At 36.3% G+C, this 17,907-nt stretch overlaps 1 protein-coding gene across 1 annotated transcript in view; it reads right to left on the reverse strand.

The window, feature by feature from the left end:
- Positions 1-17,463, reverse strand: part of LOC131307144 (disease resistance protein At4g27190-like) — a 34,345-nt gene extending 16,882 nt beyond the window's left edge. The window contains exons 1-3 of the mRNA XM_058333552.1: positions 17,076-17,463; positions 15,914-16,532; positions 13,760-13,829 (exon numbers count right to left, since the gene is read on the reverse strand). Coding sequence (XP_058189535.1) covers positions 13,760-13,829; positions 15,914-16,455 — 612 coding nt within the window. The 5' untranslated portion in view covers positions 16,456-16,532; positions 17,076-17,463. The remainder of the gene's footprint in view (positions 1-13,759; positions 13,830-15,913; positions 16,533-17,075) is intronic.
- Positions 17,464-17,907: the final 444 nt, after the last annotated feature.

Here is a 17,907-nt window from a genome sequence, read left to right on the forward strand (position 1 = left end):
CTATGCCAAAAGACAAGTTGGCCAATGGGCTGTGGTGAGGCTATGAGGTGGTGCGTCACCCGTCATATACCGTGGAAGACCGGATATGTGGTTCCATTTATGTGGAATGTGTTATATTCGTGGTTAATTGGTGTTAATACGTGGTGGTTGGTGTTGTGCAGTTTATTTGGTGTTGATATTGTACACGTTATTATGTCTCACACACTTCTGGGGTCCTTTGGACTCTAGCTTGCAGGTTGGTTAGTGGGCCAGGTGCCGATGGTGCGGGCTCGTCCGAGTTGCTGCGAGAGTGGGTGTTGTTTATTTATTTTAGAGATGGCTGTAAATTATATAGTTTTTGAAATAAAAGACAAATTGTAGTCTTTTTAATATCGTGGTGCTCGAGGATCCGGGTCGTTACATTTACCATCCATTTTTTCTGACACTCATCAACAACTTGAAAGTTACTTTGGTTCAGAATATGTAATTGGTGGAATTTAAAATTCAAACGCGACAAAGGCAATTGAGATACTCTAAGTATTTGATTTTGTGGCATGGTCGCATACAATTTTTGACGGAGTACTTGAAGTGGGGTGAGTTACTATTTGTTGCGTTTCATAGTGTGATAAATGTTTGGATTTTTCATGATGGGAGTGAATAACATTACCTTTATGTATAGTTTTTTTGTTTTTGTTTTTGCTTTTGTTTTTGTTATTTTTATTTATTTATTATTATTATTTTTAGGTTAGTTATTATTTGTTCGTTTTTGTTGTGAGAACTAACATTGCAGGACGCTTTTGTTCAAATTGGGGGGTCTTCTTCCCACTATCTTATTTCTTGCGTAGTTCTCAGTTTCGAGATGATATCTTTCCCTTCTTTTTCTTTTATGTCCTATATTTTTATTCTTTTGTATTCAATGAGGACATTGAATAGTTCAAGTTGGGGGGAGGGATCACTTTATTCTTTATCTTGTTAATAAAAAAAATTGAAAATTAAAAAATACTTATTGGATCCTTTCTATTTGAGACTTAGAGATTGCAATATTTACTTTTTGGTTGCTTGTGCTGAGAATCTGTAGGCATTCCTTGAATATTTATGTTGCATGGTAGTTTTTTTTGCTAGCTTGGCGATAGAAATTTATCTTGGCATACACTCTTAGCCTCTTTGCACTGCACGTTTCTTGGACCTTGACTGTTTGTGAGTTGTGACTTGAGTGTTTTCAATGACTAGATTAGTGGAGACTTATGCCCATGTGAGCTTTAGGGCCTTATCTTTCTTTGGAGTGGTGTCATACAAATTCTTTTGTTTGTCAATAAAAAAAAGGAAGCATAATCGTTGTCGATCTCTTTATCTTTGTCGTCACGTATTGGGACTTAATGCATGCCTATTATTTCTTCTGTTGGGAATGAAAAGTTACATAGTTGTATTGCCCTTAGGAGATGATAGTAGGCTATTTTTGTGCTTTAAGCCAGTTCGTTTCTTTTCCTTAAACACTAATCCTTTGCAAGCTACATTTGTGCCTTTTGCATGAGCGTTTTTCTTATTAAGCTTCACCAACCATATTGTGTCTTGAGGATGACAAGTTAATCATGTGAGAGTTAAATTTTGAAGGGAATGGAGAAAGTGTATTTGAGAAATGTGCTTGAAATGTGGTTTGTTCTTCTCCATAGCTAAAAAGAAAAAAAATTGAGAAAAAGAAAGAAAGAGAGGAACTTGAATGAAAAATGGGAAGACATCCATGCATTTGTGTGAAGAAAGAAACGTGTGAACTTCATAGGGAAATTGTGTGAAGGGTGAAGAATATGAGGGATATGGCAGAGTTGAAAAGAGTTGAAAGAGGATGCACATTATTATTTTCCTTATGTGTTTTGGCCTATTCTCGGACACTTGATTATGTCTTACCCTAACCTTGAAACACTTTTCATTACCTAATGATATAACCGAATAAAAGTCCTATTTGATCTTAGGGGCAATGGGTTGTGGATTGATGGATAGATATAGTCTCCAATGCTTGACATTCCTTTCATGAGATCGTGTGTCTACTTTAAAAAGCTTTCTTTGCATGTCTAAGTGTGCGGTATACTTTGGTTTCATATTGCATAACTTCCGCCCGCACACATTAAGAGTTTATTAAATGCAATGTTTCGAGCGTTCTCTTTTGTTGAGTGCATGACATGGTGAGAATTGAAGTCGAGACTCGGTCCGGAGAGAGTACTTGATTGTGGTTCACTTGTGGTGAAGGTCCTTGCTCACGCACACTAAGCTTAGGTGCCGTGATTTATTTCTATGTTTTGATAGCCTTTAAGAACTATTTTCGCATATGTTATATTCTTGGCATTGGCATATCAATGAGTCGCATTGCAAGTTTTTATCGGGTTTTTTGTGAAGAGGATTCAAGTTGTTTTGTGGATGATCACTACTGAAAACCTTCACGAGACTTCACTCGTCCTACCGGGGCCGCCTGGGGGTTTAAAAGAACTATCAGTTTTAATTTGTTTTCTTTAGTTGCATTTTATTTTCTTTGCTCGGGACTAGCAAAGTGTAAGTTGGGGGGCGTGATAAGTGCCAAAATATACATATTTTGGCCCTCCAATCAACATTTATTAGTCTTTTATATTTGTTAATTGATTTTTATTGTGTGTTTTTTTTGTTTATAGGTTGCTCGAGCCCGTTGTCCAAGACTTTGAATAAAAAGAAGATTTTAAAGAAGTTTGAGATTTAAATGTGAAATGATTCAAAGTTGAATGGTTCATTTATTATTTTATGAAGTTCAAAGGACCTTTGTGTGATTAAAGTTTTCAATACCTATATATAAACAATGTAACCTACTGGTGAAAGGGGGCTGCTGTGGAAAAAAGGTTTCGGATGAGATAGGAGCACGCCGCGAGATTCAATAGTGTTTAGTTTTCAAGTTTTGTTTAATTACTTGCACTTTGGTAATTCGATTTAATTTATGTTCTTAATTAAAGTTGTTCATTGATATTCAATTAGTTGTTATCTTTTGTTTATTTCTTTCTCCGCAATAGAAGCATGATTAATTCTAGGGTTTTATTTCTTTTATTTTTAATAATGAGTGAGTAGTTTATCTGAGGTTTGGTCACTGGGTAAAGGCACGTCGCGACCCAATTAGGATTCGTCTTGCAACTTTTTCATGCATTAATTTAATTTAATAAATTTAGTTGGTGAAAACTACGTCCGTTGGACAATCCGAGGCATTGCCAGGACTCATGTGAGCGGGAACGGGGGACCAAAACCTGTTCGCCACTGTGTACGGGACCGGCAACCTTAGGATTCGCATCCTTCAGAGTTTCCAATTCCCCCTAAATTTAACCGTTTTTAGAACCTTGAAAAGCGAGTGGATTCTGATTGGGTAGTGAGTGCCGGATTTCCTACGATCGTACCTCTCTTTTTAATCAATTGAGCAAGTTTTCTGTTAGTATTAGTTAATTAATCAATCAAAACGACAAGGGGTGGCTACCTAAGAGCCCGTTAAATTAGTAACAACCCGAGTTTTTAGTCATCACATATCACCGTCTTTGTGGATTCGACTCCGGTCTTACCGGATATTGTGCTACGTCGATCTGCGCCCTACGCTTGGGGCAACCCATTAATTTAGGACTAGGAAATCGTCAAGCAGGTGTTTTCCTTATATATTTTTACTACTTACAACTTAATGTCTTTAGCAAACTTGTTTCAACTAAAGTAAAACATTCTAAGGATTTTTTTTTTTTCACCACCAGCCCATTTTAGTTTAGTGGAATACCATTTGGTCCATTTAGTGTAGCATAAACAACTTATCTATATGTTCAAGTGAAACAACTTAACAACTGCTTTTGGTTTAATGGAAACACCTAAACTTTAGGAGGGAGCAAACACGAGAACTTAGAAAGAAGCAAATCCTTGAATCCCAAGTCTTGATCATCAGGCCAACCGGTTGGGTTGCGAAATGAATACAATTGGCAATTTCAAGTCCCATGAGGTTATTGAAATAAACAAGTACAGATCCTAACTTAGAATGACTGAACCATGCTTTGGAGAGGCACGTGTGAAAACAATTTGGTGATGATAAATAATTTAGTTGGAAATAATTTTGTAGTCCTACTAATTCATGCTTCCAATTTTGCTTCAAATAGATGTTAGGCGTTGGATTTACCTTTAACCATTTTCAGAACTTTTCCAAAGAAATCCATCTGTCCAAACCAAAACAAAAAATGTAAAAGGGAAACATGGAAAGCCACGAGTCCCGACTCACAACATACGGCATATAACTATGGCTTCAAATCCCCTAAATTTGTTTATGAATGTAGACATTAGCAGAGCATATAGGGTATACTAATATTGCTATCAAACCTGTCATGCAAGAAGAAAGAACGGGGAAAAGACACGAAATGAAAAAGGAACAATGCAGATCCACGGTCACAACAAACATTGTCATGCTGCTTCTTACGAACAGAATCTTCGCGAAACAAGAGATTGATAGTTATTGTCTGCTCTGCTTCTGTTTCTCACAAAAATGTGCAAAACCGAATTGGCAAATGTTGCGGGCGTGCCAGGACAGGATTGCACAACCGAATTGGCAAATGCAAACCTAATGAATATTCAAGTAACTCATGATTGAACACTTAATACATTAACTCAAACAATGTATATATTTGTAATGACGAAAAATAAAAAAAAATAGAGAGAAAAAGAATGACCTATTGGTATCACGTTTTGGCTTTTGTCTGAATAACACTAATCTCCATAAAAAAGAGAATATGTCCTCAAATATCCATGTCAACCCGGCCTCTCTCTTCTTTTTTTTATATCATATCCGTGTCAACCTATTCACCTCAATTTTTTTCTAAAAGAATGTTAGTAGATTTATACGTCTGTTTAATCTCGCTTGGCTTAAATTCCCTCCGTCAAAAATTATAGTTCCCTACAAAAAAAGACTTGCAATTTTTTAACAGAAAAATAAAGTACCTTCGTACATAATTTTTTGAGTTTCTTCCCACCAAATTAAAAAACTCGATCGAATAGTTCTTTAATTTGGGGCGAAATTTTTGAAAAATCGTGAACATACATATTTTATGTTTTGATTTGAAAATTGCATGTTAGAACTACAGCGTAAGGAGTATAAAATTTGGTGCATATTCTACTCATTGAATAGAGGTGATAAGGTTAAGGTAATTCTTCAAAACACCTTGAAAACATTATGGAGCTGACGCTGAAATGACATGTAAATGAGTTGGAAACGCGAAGGAAGGAGATAGAGAAAGAGTAGTGGAGTGAAAGATGATTAAAAAACAGACGACGCAAAAAGGGGTTGAACTCTGCTTTGACAACAATTGGGGGCACTTTTTGGAATATAAATAATCGGATTAGGTGAATAATTGTCTCTCCCGGACTCTCTCTGTGCGCGCACTGAACCTTAAAAAATTGCAGCCACTGCCTCTTTTTTCTCTTTCTCTATTGCCGAGTACGACCAAATCATCCGTCCGAAGTCACAGGTTTCTCTCAATCTCACCTCAATTCCGTGTTCCACCACCGAATTTAGTAATCTATCTGAGAAGTTAATACACATTGTAAAAGAGTCAAGTACTGATTCTAAGCATATAGACATGTATACGTGTGAAATTAATTATCTTCATACGATCGACAATTTTTTAAAGGTCAGAGCTTTCTCTCTATGGACGGATCCCAAAAGAATTGATACATAAAATTGGGTATTTCCCTTGTAAATATTTTGTTTACTACAACTTCATGTCTTTAGCAAACTTGTTCCATTAAAGTAAAACATTCTAAGGATTCTTTTCCCCTACAATTTTTTTTTTCCACCGCCAGCCCCTTTTGGTTTAGTGGAATACCATTTGGTGCATTTAGTTTAACAGAAGCAACTTGTCTATTTGTTAAGTAAAACAATTTAACAATTGCTTTTAGTTTAGTGGAAACACCCGACCTTAGGAGAAAGCAAACTCGAGAACTTAGAAAAGTAAATTCCTGAATCCCAAGCCTTGATCATCAGGCCAACACATTGGGTTGCGAAATGAATATAGTTGGCAATTTAAAGTCATATTAATTCATGCTTCTAATTTTTCTTCAAATAGTTATCAGGCATTGGATTCACCTCGTCACTTTCATCGCTTTCCCGGGCCCATCCGTTACTTTCACAGCTTTGCTCCGACTTTCTTTAACACAAATTTGTACATAGTGGGCCCAAACTACATGTTTTTCTACATTGATAACAAAAAGTATACTTCATAAGAAGAATATATTACTACTTGTTATGCCTGAGAAAGAGATAAAATTGTGCATATATGTAGCACTCATTTTATTTTATCTATGGGACCAAAAAATTATTGATAAGTTGGAAATTTAGGAGCGGTTTTCCAAACGTATATAGAAATGGGAGTAAGTTTTTTCACCCACAGAACTTTACAGGTCTCATAAAACTTTTCCGATGTTGCACACTTTTATTCTTACAAACTTAATGCATTTCTAAATCATGTCAAACTATATCCGATCAACGCGATTTTTAGCGTGGTCAATGTTCTTAATGTGCTTTAAAAGGTGAACGGTTCCGATTATTTTTGTGAGCCTAGAAAAGGCCCATAATCAATCTCAACTGGATCAAACTGGTCCCAACCAAACTGGTTAAAATACGCCCCCTTGCGTCTTCCCCTGCCCGGGCATATTTCTAATTTCACTTTCTATACGTAACACTCCCTTGTTTTAAAAGGTTTTCCACTAAGCAAAACGAGAATTAAAAAAAATAATTTCAATTAAAGAAAACTTAAACTTTATCCCATAATTTAAAAGAACTTATGCATTGATATCTAACAACTTAATTGGTACAAAAAAATTGAACCTTTTAATCAAAATGCAATGCTTTAAGTTCTCATTTTGCATAGTGGACTACCTTTTAGAAAGGAGGAAGTCAATAATAGCTCCATTCTTAAAAAAAATAAAGGAAAATAAAGGAAAAATGGTGAAAAGAAACGAAACAAAAAAGGAACAAAGCAGAACCGAGGTCACAAAAACCATTGTTGTGTTTCTTCTTTCAAATAGATCAATCTTGGCTAAACTAGAGGTTGACACTTAATGCTGGCTCTGCTTCACACAATGGACATAATAGCTCCTTTTTTTTGCCGCGCAAGGCTTGTCTGCAGTCCACGTAGAGGTGCGGTTGGAGTGTTTGCAACCGTCGGATGGTGTTTTTAACGATCGAGATTTTAAAAAAACTTTAAGAGAAAAGTTAAACTTGCTTTCCGCTGGATTTTTTTTTTAAATTTGAATCGTTGAATGTAAAGATGAATGACTGTAATACAACTGCTTGGGCTCTCTGTAGTTGGACTGAAGCCGGGTCCTTTTTTGCCACTCCTTCAGTAAATAACATGAGCATCAATTTTCACCATCAAAGGCCAAAGCAAACTAGAGTTTTGTGATTCAAAAACAGAACAATTGAAAATAACTTCACTCTCAACCTTCGTACCCACGAATAACCCGTGCAGCACCATCCCTCGGATCTGTAATTGAGAAAGAAGCATGACAACCAATTCAATGAGCAACTATCGACCTTTTGGCCAAGTGAAAGAAAAAAGGATTTGGGTTCCATCCCTGGGATTCAGTTTTCAACGGAGAAACATATTACTAAATGATTCCGTACATACAATTCATAACTCCTTATTTGACGCACATATTTAAGCTTCTTTGATACGGCGTCATGACCCATGACATGGGCCAAAACACAATTAGTTGTTCAAAGGCCAAAAGAGACTAATTTTATGTGTCAACACTTGATAAGGGATCCAAATCATATTCCATCTCTATTGATCAAAAGATGCATTAATCCCCCCAGCTTACAAGACAATTTTGTGGGAACTTAAAGCGATGATCACGAAATACAAATACTAACTCTCGTTCGAGAAGTACGTAAGTTGGTCCTTGTTTTGTAGTAAGGAAAATCAATTATTAGGTCAGGGTCGACCGAACCGGGAGAACATTCAGTAAATCACATAGCACCACCACAGATATGGGGAGAAAACAATTAAAACATCAGGAGAAAAACTCAATCAATAATCCCTCAATCCCCACCACACCAAGTTTTAGAACTATACCCGAAAACAAAGCAGAGGATCAGTCAAAAGTCAGAGCATGCATGCTACAGCTGGAGATAGAAGTGCCACAGACTGAATATCATGAGTATCAATTGTCGTCATTACACCAAACTATAATTCTGTGATTCAAAAACAAACTAGTTTCCCTGCAGAATAATTCAAAATAACTTGTACCCGAGAATATATAACCCGTGCAGCACCATCCATTGAATCTGTTCAAGAAAGAAGCAAAACAACCAATTCAATAGAGGAAAGTCCACTTTGACCCCCTGTGGTATGAGCCATGTGCGGATACACTCCCTATGGTTTAAAAGTGTGCACATAACCTCCTGTCATTTTAAAATTATGCGGATAGACCCCCTGCCATCATGTTTTCCCTCCATTTTAACGGACACAACTTTAAAAGACCGATATACCCTCATCATCTCCCTTGAGTCGTTTTCTTTTTTAAATCTAACCGCACCATCCCCTATACCAAAAATTGAATCCAAACCGTTGATATTGTAGAGTTTGACGAATACTACATCTATGCCAAAATTCAAGTCAATCAAAAAATGAAAAGTTCATGGTCGAATCAATTTTGTTATTAAATTAAATTTTCCAATTTGAATTTACCACAAATTAGATCACTGGGTTATTGATACCTGATTGAGATGAATTTTTACAGAGATATTCTATTGTTTATTTAATACATTATGAACGACTCAGATTACATTCTAGAGGCGTGTGAGATACACCTCCGTTAATATGGACGGAAAACATGACGGCATGAGGTCTATCCGCACAATTATAAAACCACATGAGGTTATGTGCACACTTTTAAACCATAGGGGGTATATCCGCACATGGCCCATACCACAGGGGGTCCAAGTGGACTTTTCTCAATTCAATAAGCAACTACAGACCAGAACTTGTTAGGCCAAGTTAAAGAAAAAATGAGTTGGGATCAAGACAAGGATTCAATATTCATTAGCGAACACATTAAATAGTTCTGTACATATAAATCAAAACTCCACTATCGGACGTGCGTTATCTAAATTTCTTCAAACCGTATGAGCCCATGCTCGGGGTCAAAACCACTGTTATTTGCTCTCAAGGGCAAAAGAAATAATTTTATTTGTCAATACATGATAAGTACGATCTAAATCATAGTACATCTCTCTTGATCAATAGATGCAAGAATCCACCGGCTTATAAGACAATTTGACAGAAATTAAAAAGATGATCACGATTCACAAATAATTGTGCTAATCACAATGTTAATGGGATTCTTTTGTTCCATCCTCACAAAGTATAAACACAAGAAAGTATTCCCTCCGTCCCTTTTTAAGTGTCCTGCTTCGTAACTCCAACTTATTAAAAAGACATCATTATTACACCTTTCACATCAACTTTTTCCTCCACTTTCCCTACTTACCCATCATCATTACACTTTTACTCACTAACTTTTCAAAATAAAATCTACTTTTATGGACAAAATAGACAATACACCAACTTTTACCCCCCTAACTTTACAAAATAAACACTTATTAAGGGACAGCCCAAAATGGAATACTGGACACAAAAAAAGGGACGGAGGGAGTAGTAATTAAGACACCTCATTCTCATAACACAGAATGGAGGATTTCACACTTCAAATATTCACAACATTTTCCAAAGAGAATATGGCTAATGTCACGCCCCAAATTCGGGAGCATGACCGGCCGTGTACCATGAAGCAATCATGGGACACGAAGCCTAATTAAAAAAATAGTTTTAGCAACTTAAACCAAATAAAGTAAAAACTGGATATTTTATTAAAGCAAAATGTGCAAACCCAAAATCAATATTTTTTCATAACAAGATGGCCACAATATCCGATATTCTCTAACTCCAAATTCCCCAAGAATTGCCAGTAAATAAAAGTGCGGAAGCTAATAAATAAACGTTCGAAAGCATTTTGACACGATAAAAGAAATAAAAATGCAAACGCCCTAGAGGTCCAATCACAAGGTCCCGACAATGCCGCAGAGTCCACTATAATGCTCCATGAACTAACTTGAAAAATAATGTGAAATAAATCCGTCAGCTGACGAGCTCAGTGAGTAGTTAAGCATGCTAAGGATAATACAAACTGGCATACGTATAAATGAACGGTAACAAGTGCTCCAAAAAAAATGGTTTTCAATAGTAATGATCGATGGGTCAACGAATAGCAACAACTAAATAAGAAAGGACAAGATGAACGGCCCAACAAGTAGTATAAATGGCCTCAACAATTGATTAACGAATACCAGGATCAATAATCGAATCGCACTAATGAGCATTTACATCAAACAGTTTGCCAGATGATATTAAGAACGACCAACAACAATTATATGGAAATCCAAACTGAAGAGGGAACAATAATCACCAATTACCAATTATCAACTGCCAAATATTTTTTCAGGGCTTCGCCCGTTGGATTCAATACCGTACTTAGAGTCACCACAGGATGGCGCCTGGGACCTTTTCCCTAAGCCAATCCGGAATAGGGTCACAAGGTATTTCACAAGTCTTTTCCCTATCCGTTGAGCACTAGAGTCACAGGGTATTTCACAAGTCTTTTCTCTAGCGGCCAAAGTCACCACGAGTGGACTTTAATAAATATAAACACAGTCTATGGTCCCAAACACAAATAGAACAACGGCGAGCCGGAGACACCTGCACCAGGATTATTCTCCGTGCCGTTGCAGAGTCACAATAATATGAAGAAGTCAACGAATCGACGACAATAAAAATAAGGGCAATCAATCAATCACAAATATTATCAAATAACCTTGTATGCCAAAGGGTACGTCAATTGTCAATAATTATGAGAGCAAAGAACAAGATTAATATTTATCGGATTACAACAAATACCGAATTGTTAAGAATAAATTGGCTCAAGAGGATTTCCAAAGGAAGGGATCACATGCTTAACCACTCACCTTAAATCCGAAAGGATGCAACCAAATGCGACGACGTTGATAACAATCCACTAGTTTGTATCGCAAATAAAAGAAACACATCGAATTATAAGTGCTTGAATGATCCCCTATGCTGTAACTAGTCAACAGTTAACGAATATATATACTACTAGTAATTGAATTCCTAAACCTAAAACTGGACTAACTTACCAGAACCTTTACTAATCAAATTAACTCCATTACCTGATCAACACCACATTAAAAATACCACCATCACCTCTCGCCTTCACGCACGGCACACACACAGCACTACATGGCACCTATCTCTCACTCTCTCCAAACAAAACTCTAATTTTTCTAATAAATGAAGAGGAGAGCCATAAGGGTAATAGAATAAAATACTTATAAGAAAAGTGATCAAAGTCTTACCGAAGAACAAAACTTCTCGACCACTACTGCTCTATTTCGAAGAACTCTCAACTGCCGCTTCTCTCTTCCTCCCTCTTGTTCTCAACTTTTTAGAATAAAACAACCCTACTTCTCAAATGTTTCCTCATCCTAACAAACTGCCCACGTTCAAACTTAAAATTTATCTTGTCTATTTACACAATCAACCCAACATTATTCTTTACGTTAACTAATCACTTGCGGGGATCCATTCCCAGTTTAACCAAACTTAGGATTTTAAGCGATACGTGTAACTGATGCCAAAAATAAGCAGCCCATCATATATATTTTTTTAGCAAAAAGTTTGAAAAGAAAAATAAAAGATTTAATTATTTGCGTCAAATATATATTTACTGAAAAAGTGGGACGTCACAGCTAATGTGGTAAAAGGTCACTTACCTCATTTGTCGAGATGAATCGAATCTGAAGACATAGATGATAGGACATCACTAGATTCGTTGGGCAATTTGTTGAGATCAATCAATCATCATCTTAATCCTCAGAATAATCGTCATCAGAGTCCTCAGGATAATAACCTAGAAAAGGAAGCCACAAGAGTACAAAAATAACAAATCCAAGACATAATTTATATAAGGCTAGCTACTATTTCATTCACCAATATCAAGATATGATACGTAACAAGGTAAAAAAAGAGAGGGGGGACTTGTATAAATAAGTAAAGACCATGCTCGATTCAATATCTTTCAGTGACTGAACCAAGCTTTAGAAATTACATTCTATATACATATGTTCACATCGAGACACTCTCTAACAACTCAAGCAATCGAATCTATAATATACACGTAACCGAGCACCTTTTTCTACTTAAAGTTTAGTTTTTCATCATTACATTTTCAATAAATAATTCCTTTGTGGGTTCATCAAATCGTCTAAAAGGCCGGACCAAGCCAAATAGGCCAAAACGCAACATAGACAAAAAAAAGAACAAAAGATGGTACAAGCCAGGCGTTGCTCTTGCAACTCTCTACCAGTTGAATCTTCATCAATCATCAAACTATTAAATTCACTGCCCTTTTTCTGGAGTTCTTGCACCTCTAGAATCTTCTTGGCGATAACCTTTCCCAACCGCGTACGCGAGGAGACATTCGTTTCTCCAACTACTTCTTGCTCAAGCCTTTGCACATTGTCTTTAAACCGTTGCACAGTTGTGAGCCAAACTTCAACTTCTTTCTTTGGTCTTATCCCTGGCCGGCGCTCCGCATCGCTGATTTGTGAATTTATGTCATTCTCTTGACCGCTCAAGTACTCTACCTTTGTTTTGAGGTTTTGCATGTTTTCGTCAAGATCCTGCAAACAAAATAATAGCAAAGGATTGTGGTCACGAGGAAATCATGAAGAGTACTTCACTAATATTCTGATGGTTTCATTCTATTTTGCAAAAGAAATCAAAGAGAAAGAAAACGTAACGATGACGCTGAAGCAATTATGTTGCTTGAAAATTCATCCATATTTTCCTTACAATTGATTGCTTCCCTTCAAGCACTAGCATTAAAAGAATAAAACCACATAGCTGCATACTCCCAAAACATGAGTGGAATTTTATTTTCTTGATGGCAATGATAATTCTTGAAAAAAACCAATCTTGTTGGCCAGCTAATGCAAACATTGGTACCGTTTTATCCCTATCATCAAGGACAAGAGAAAAACCTCCAACATCCATCATCAACATTATTTACTTTAGCGCTCTTCTTTCCATAAAAAAAATCTTATAGTTATCCTTCCAAAAAATAACTAGTCCATTGGTCGTTTGGCAACGTCTCCAACATTTGGATAAAAACAAGCAACGCATGATATCCAGGGAGAGAGGTGTGTTAGGGCTAGCAAGGGACCCGGTAAACAAATTTTGTATACTAAAGGATATAAGTATGTGATTATTCTCAAATTAAGTTTGGTCTTTAATTCAACTTATTACCTTGATCTTTAGCAATTTCTCCAAATTGTTCAATAAGGCAGAATCAAATGGAGTATAAGATATTTGATTGTTCTAGTTACTAAAAGAAAACACACAACACTTTATGTAGCTAGAGTATTATACACGGATGAAAAGAATGTATATAATGAAAGTGTATTTTGGCAATAAGAATCTCTATTTTTTAATTCGACCCCTTTGTGATAAAAATTCTGGCTCCGCAATTTGACTTATTAATATGTTTTGAATTGTATACAACTTTAGCAACTGCCCTCGTATCTATTCCACCACTTCCACATAGGAAAGAATGCAACCACCGATTGACCTATCTTTTAGCCACAAACAATCACACTTTGTTTGATAATATCCATACTTACCCTCAGGTGCTTGTCAGCTTGCTTGACTTTGAGTACACCAATAATTTCCTCAATGAACTTGACTTCAGACCTAAAATTTCAATTTAATATGCCAAATGAAGCTCTGTATATGAAAAAGATTTGAAAGGATAAACCAAATTTCCATGCACATACCAAAACTAGTACACAAATTATTAAAAGTCCCCACACACAACCACGCATGTCAAGAAGATCTACTATGAACTCAAGGATTTGGTCAAGAGTAGCATTATATTACTTTCCCTCGACTCCCAACTAGAGACGGATCCAAAGGTGGGCAATGGCCACCTCCAATTTGGGAAAATCAATAATTATATTTAAAAAAATCCATACAACATTTAACATATTGGGCCCTATAACTTGTCACATATAAAAGAACTTTAATAGGAGTTACAAACTTGGATCACTTTCTCACCAATCATTAATTTAGTGTTGTGTGGGAAGCTAATAGTAGTTTCGTCGTTAACCTTCCTTAATCTCGGCAATTTGCTCATAATTAGTGGTTATAATTTCACCTCCTAGGGAGGTAAATTGGAAATGAATGATTCGGTTAGTCACATAAGAATTTAAGTGCACACGATTAGCGTGTGCCTCCCTTGTAGTATATACAAGTGGTGGTGTTATATCTAGACAAACGTATATAATTTCATATCGGTAAATTACAGTGATTTCCCCAGAGGTCCGGACAAATACATTAACCTCTCCTGTTCTTTAGGAAAATGCCCTGACAATTCTCGAACACCGTAAGAAGAATTCGGATCATTTCTTAATATTGTATAAATTTCTTTAGCATCTCCTCTTTGTATGTTAATGTAGTATCAAGTTTGAAATAAGTATAGAAATCTGTTTTATTACTCCTATAGAAATATAAGAGAACCAATCAATTAAAAAAAATCAAAAATTTCAAGTTTATCTTGTTTTAATATTTAGTGCTTTCCATTAAGTTTGGTCTCTTTCTCTTTGTTGGCTTTTTTCCGATCCTCTCATCTAAGAGAACAATACAAATTTTGTCCAAAAAAAAAAGGGTCTCTGAAGACCAAAAAGTTAAAAAAATAAACCTTATTTTGAAGTGGACTGGAGCATCCAACTTTGTCCTTTTTTGGGCCTTTCTGCTCGTCCTGATTAAGCGCAGCTCTCATTTTTATAGATATTATTCTTTTTTTTGAACGGCAAAAAAGGGATATTATATAAATAAAGAAGAACAAATAAGAGAGCATGCTAATCAAGCTCTAAAGATTGATAAGAAATCAATCCGAACTACGCCCAAACGGGGCCACCCCCAAAAGGACCCAACGAAACAGCATCAAAACCACAGGAAGACACCCCAAACACCCACAAACAAAAAAAAAGGGTGTGTATTATAGATATTATTAAATCTATCGACTACGCCATAATTCATGTTAATCAGATATCAATCCCTTAGGACGGGAGAAATGCTCTCCCATTAGACAGATACGTAAACGAAAGACATGATGGTGTGGTGCCTTGTAGACCGAAAGATTCATGGGTAATTATCAATTAACTGCTCCAATTGAATTCTTGGGAAGATGGGATGCATGCTTTGACTTGGGAGGGTAAGAGAGTCACTGTAACACTATGGACGATAAATTTGCGTGGCATTGGCATTGGCATTAGCATTATGGGCATCCAATATTTTGAGGGAAAGACTACACAATACACACCCTTTATTTGGGTGTGTATCATATGCACCTCCCAAAATGTTATGAATTATAGAGAAAATGTTACGAATCGTATTGCTGAAAAGTTACGAATCGTATAAAGGTTACGAGATACACCAAAATATTATGAATCGTAATGAAAATGTTACGAATCGTACTGCTGAAAAGTTATGAATTCTAGAACAAAAGTTACAAAACATGCTAAAATGTTATGAATGAATCATAAAATAAGTGTGTATGGTACACCCTTTTAAGGGGTGTGTATTGTAGTCTTTCCAAATAGCTTGATAACTTGTGTACATAGTTTGTACAAGAGATTTGATCCCTCATTCAATACCAAAATAAAAGAGATTCACTTGCCTTGAACGAGCGTATCTCGGAATCCGGATGGGCATATGCAAGTATGTGTACCTAAGGTTGCTAATGGAGTAATAAATGAATTGAATGAATAAATTACCTGTTAGATTGATTTCCGTAAACCATCCCTCCCATACTCGAAACCTCCTTAAGCGCCGCACTCCATCCCTCCACTTCCTCAACCGTCACTTTCTTTTCTCCGAAATCCAATTTTTTTGCTTGCTCCCTAATTTCCAACGGCTCCACCTCATAGAACACGGGCAAAATAACATGATCTGCATTCTTCTTACGGTGTTCGAGAATCGTCTGGATTTCAAACAGGCACGATTTCGAAGTGGCATATGTTTTCGATAACACGATCACCGACATGCTGGAGTTCCAAATTGCTTTCTGCAACTCAGAGTAGATGTTCTCACCCCTCTCAATCCCTTCATTGTCCCTAAATGTTTCAAACCCCTCTCGCTTCAAAGCCTCGTAGAGGTGATCAGTGAATTTTGTACGGGTGTCTAAGCCCCTAAAGCTCAAGAAAATGTCATAACTACATTTGAATTCGGTGAATTGTGTACGGGTGTCTAAGCCCCCCCTAATGCTCAAGGAAATGTCATAACTACGTTTGAATTCAGAATTCGAAGAGGAAGCCATCGTAGAACTCAGAGATTGAGCTACGACATCCGATCAGCATGTTTTTTTTCAGATAGACATGTTCTTCTTGACCAACCCTGCGAATTGAACGGTTTTGTATCATTCAAAAATCACGTAAATTAAGCTCTCAAAATTCTCATAAAAACTTCAACAACAGAAGACAGAGTTTACATACACCTGCCATCAATAGGTTTATTCATTATATTTTTGTTATATAAAGTGTTTTTAGTCCTCTTATTTTTGCTACGATAGCGGAGGCCAAAACACATAATCCAATGCCAAATCTGAGTAGAATGAAATTTTAGGAAGCATGAGGTCCAAATTAAGAAAATGACACTTCGAACTTTGAGTTTTGTAAGAATTTTGTTTATATTAAGGTGTTAGATTTAGTTTCAAACATCAAACTGAAAATGCATTAACTATGCTTAATTAACAAAATTAAGAAAGCTACATCTAGAACGACATTTTTTACAACTAAAATTCATATAGCTAGTCTTTTAAATCAAGTAAATAAACGTCCCAAAAGCCTCACCACACAATTGACACAAGTCAAGCACATAGACAAATTAAGGGGAGGGGGAAAAATGAACCCAAAAGTGAAAAAGAAAGAGTTGTCTTACTTGGTCGCGAAATAGCAACAGATCGATGCAGTTAATGACGACCAAGATCGTCGATTTTGTTATGTTTGTACTAATTAACTATAGACATGTTCTTCTCTACCGATCCTGCGAACTGAACGGTTTCGTATCATTCAGAAATCACGTAAATTAAGCTCTCAAAATTCTCATAAAAACTTCAACAGTATGTAGTATGGTGTGGAGCAATTGGGAAAGAGGAAGAGATCGATATAAAGAAAGAGAGAGAAAGCAATTGGAAGGAAGGAAACGAGAAGGAAGGAGGAATCTTCTCGAATCAAATTAGGCACACATATTTGGAAGGAAGGAAACGAGAAGGATGGAGGAGGAATCGTCTCGAGTCAAATTTGGCAACCACAGGAATGGTAGAGCTCCACTTCCTACCACATATTCTCGAGTCATATTAGTCAACCCCAGGAATGGTAGAGCTCCATTTCCTACCACCGCATATTTTCGAAGAAAATTCTTGAGATTCCTCTCACCCGCGGATTCACATTAGGAAAATACTCCTTATTTCTATTTAATTCCAAATCACTGTGTAATATTTTTTATTTTTTGATCGGCCACTGTGTAATATATTACGGGGATGTAGTAAAAGACACCAAATCTCTTTGTGTTTTCTATGTTCATTGCCAGTTACAAAACGAACAGAAAGAACATTCGAAATTTTTTGGTGGAGTATCATTTTTCCCCTTCGAGAAACTTAAGTTTAAGTGTGTGGGCCCCATATATATTTGAGGGATTCTGAATCATTAAAGATAGATATACTATTTTTTTACAATAAATCTTATGTGAGATCTATTTCGGATCCTAAAAA

Source organism: Rhododendron vialii, chromosome 11a (genome assembly GCF_030253575.1).
Source record: "Rhododendron vialii isolate Sample 1 chromosome 11a, ASM3025357v1".
NCBI classification, from domain to species: Eukaryota; Viridiplantae; Streptophyta; class Magnoliopsida; order Ericales; family Ericaceae; genus Rhododendron; species Rhododendron vialii.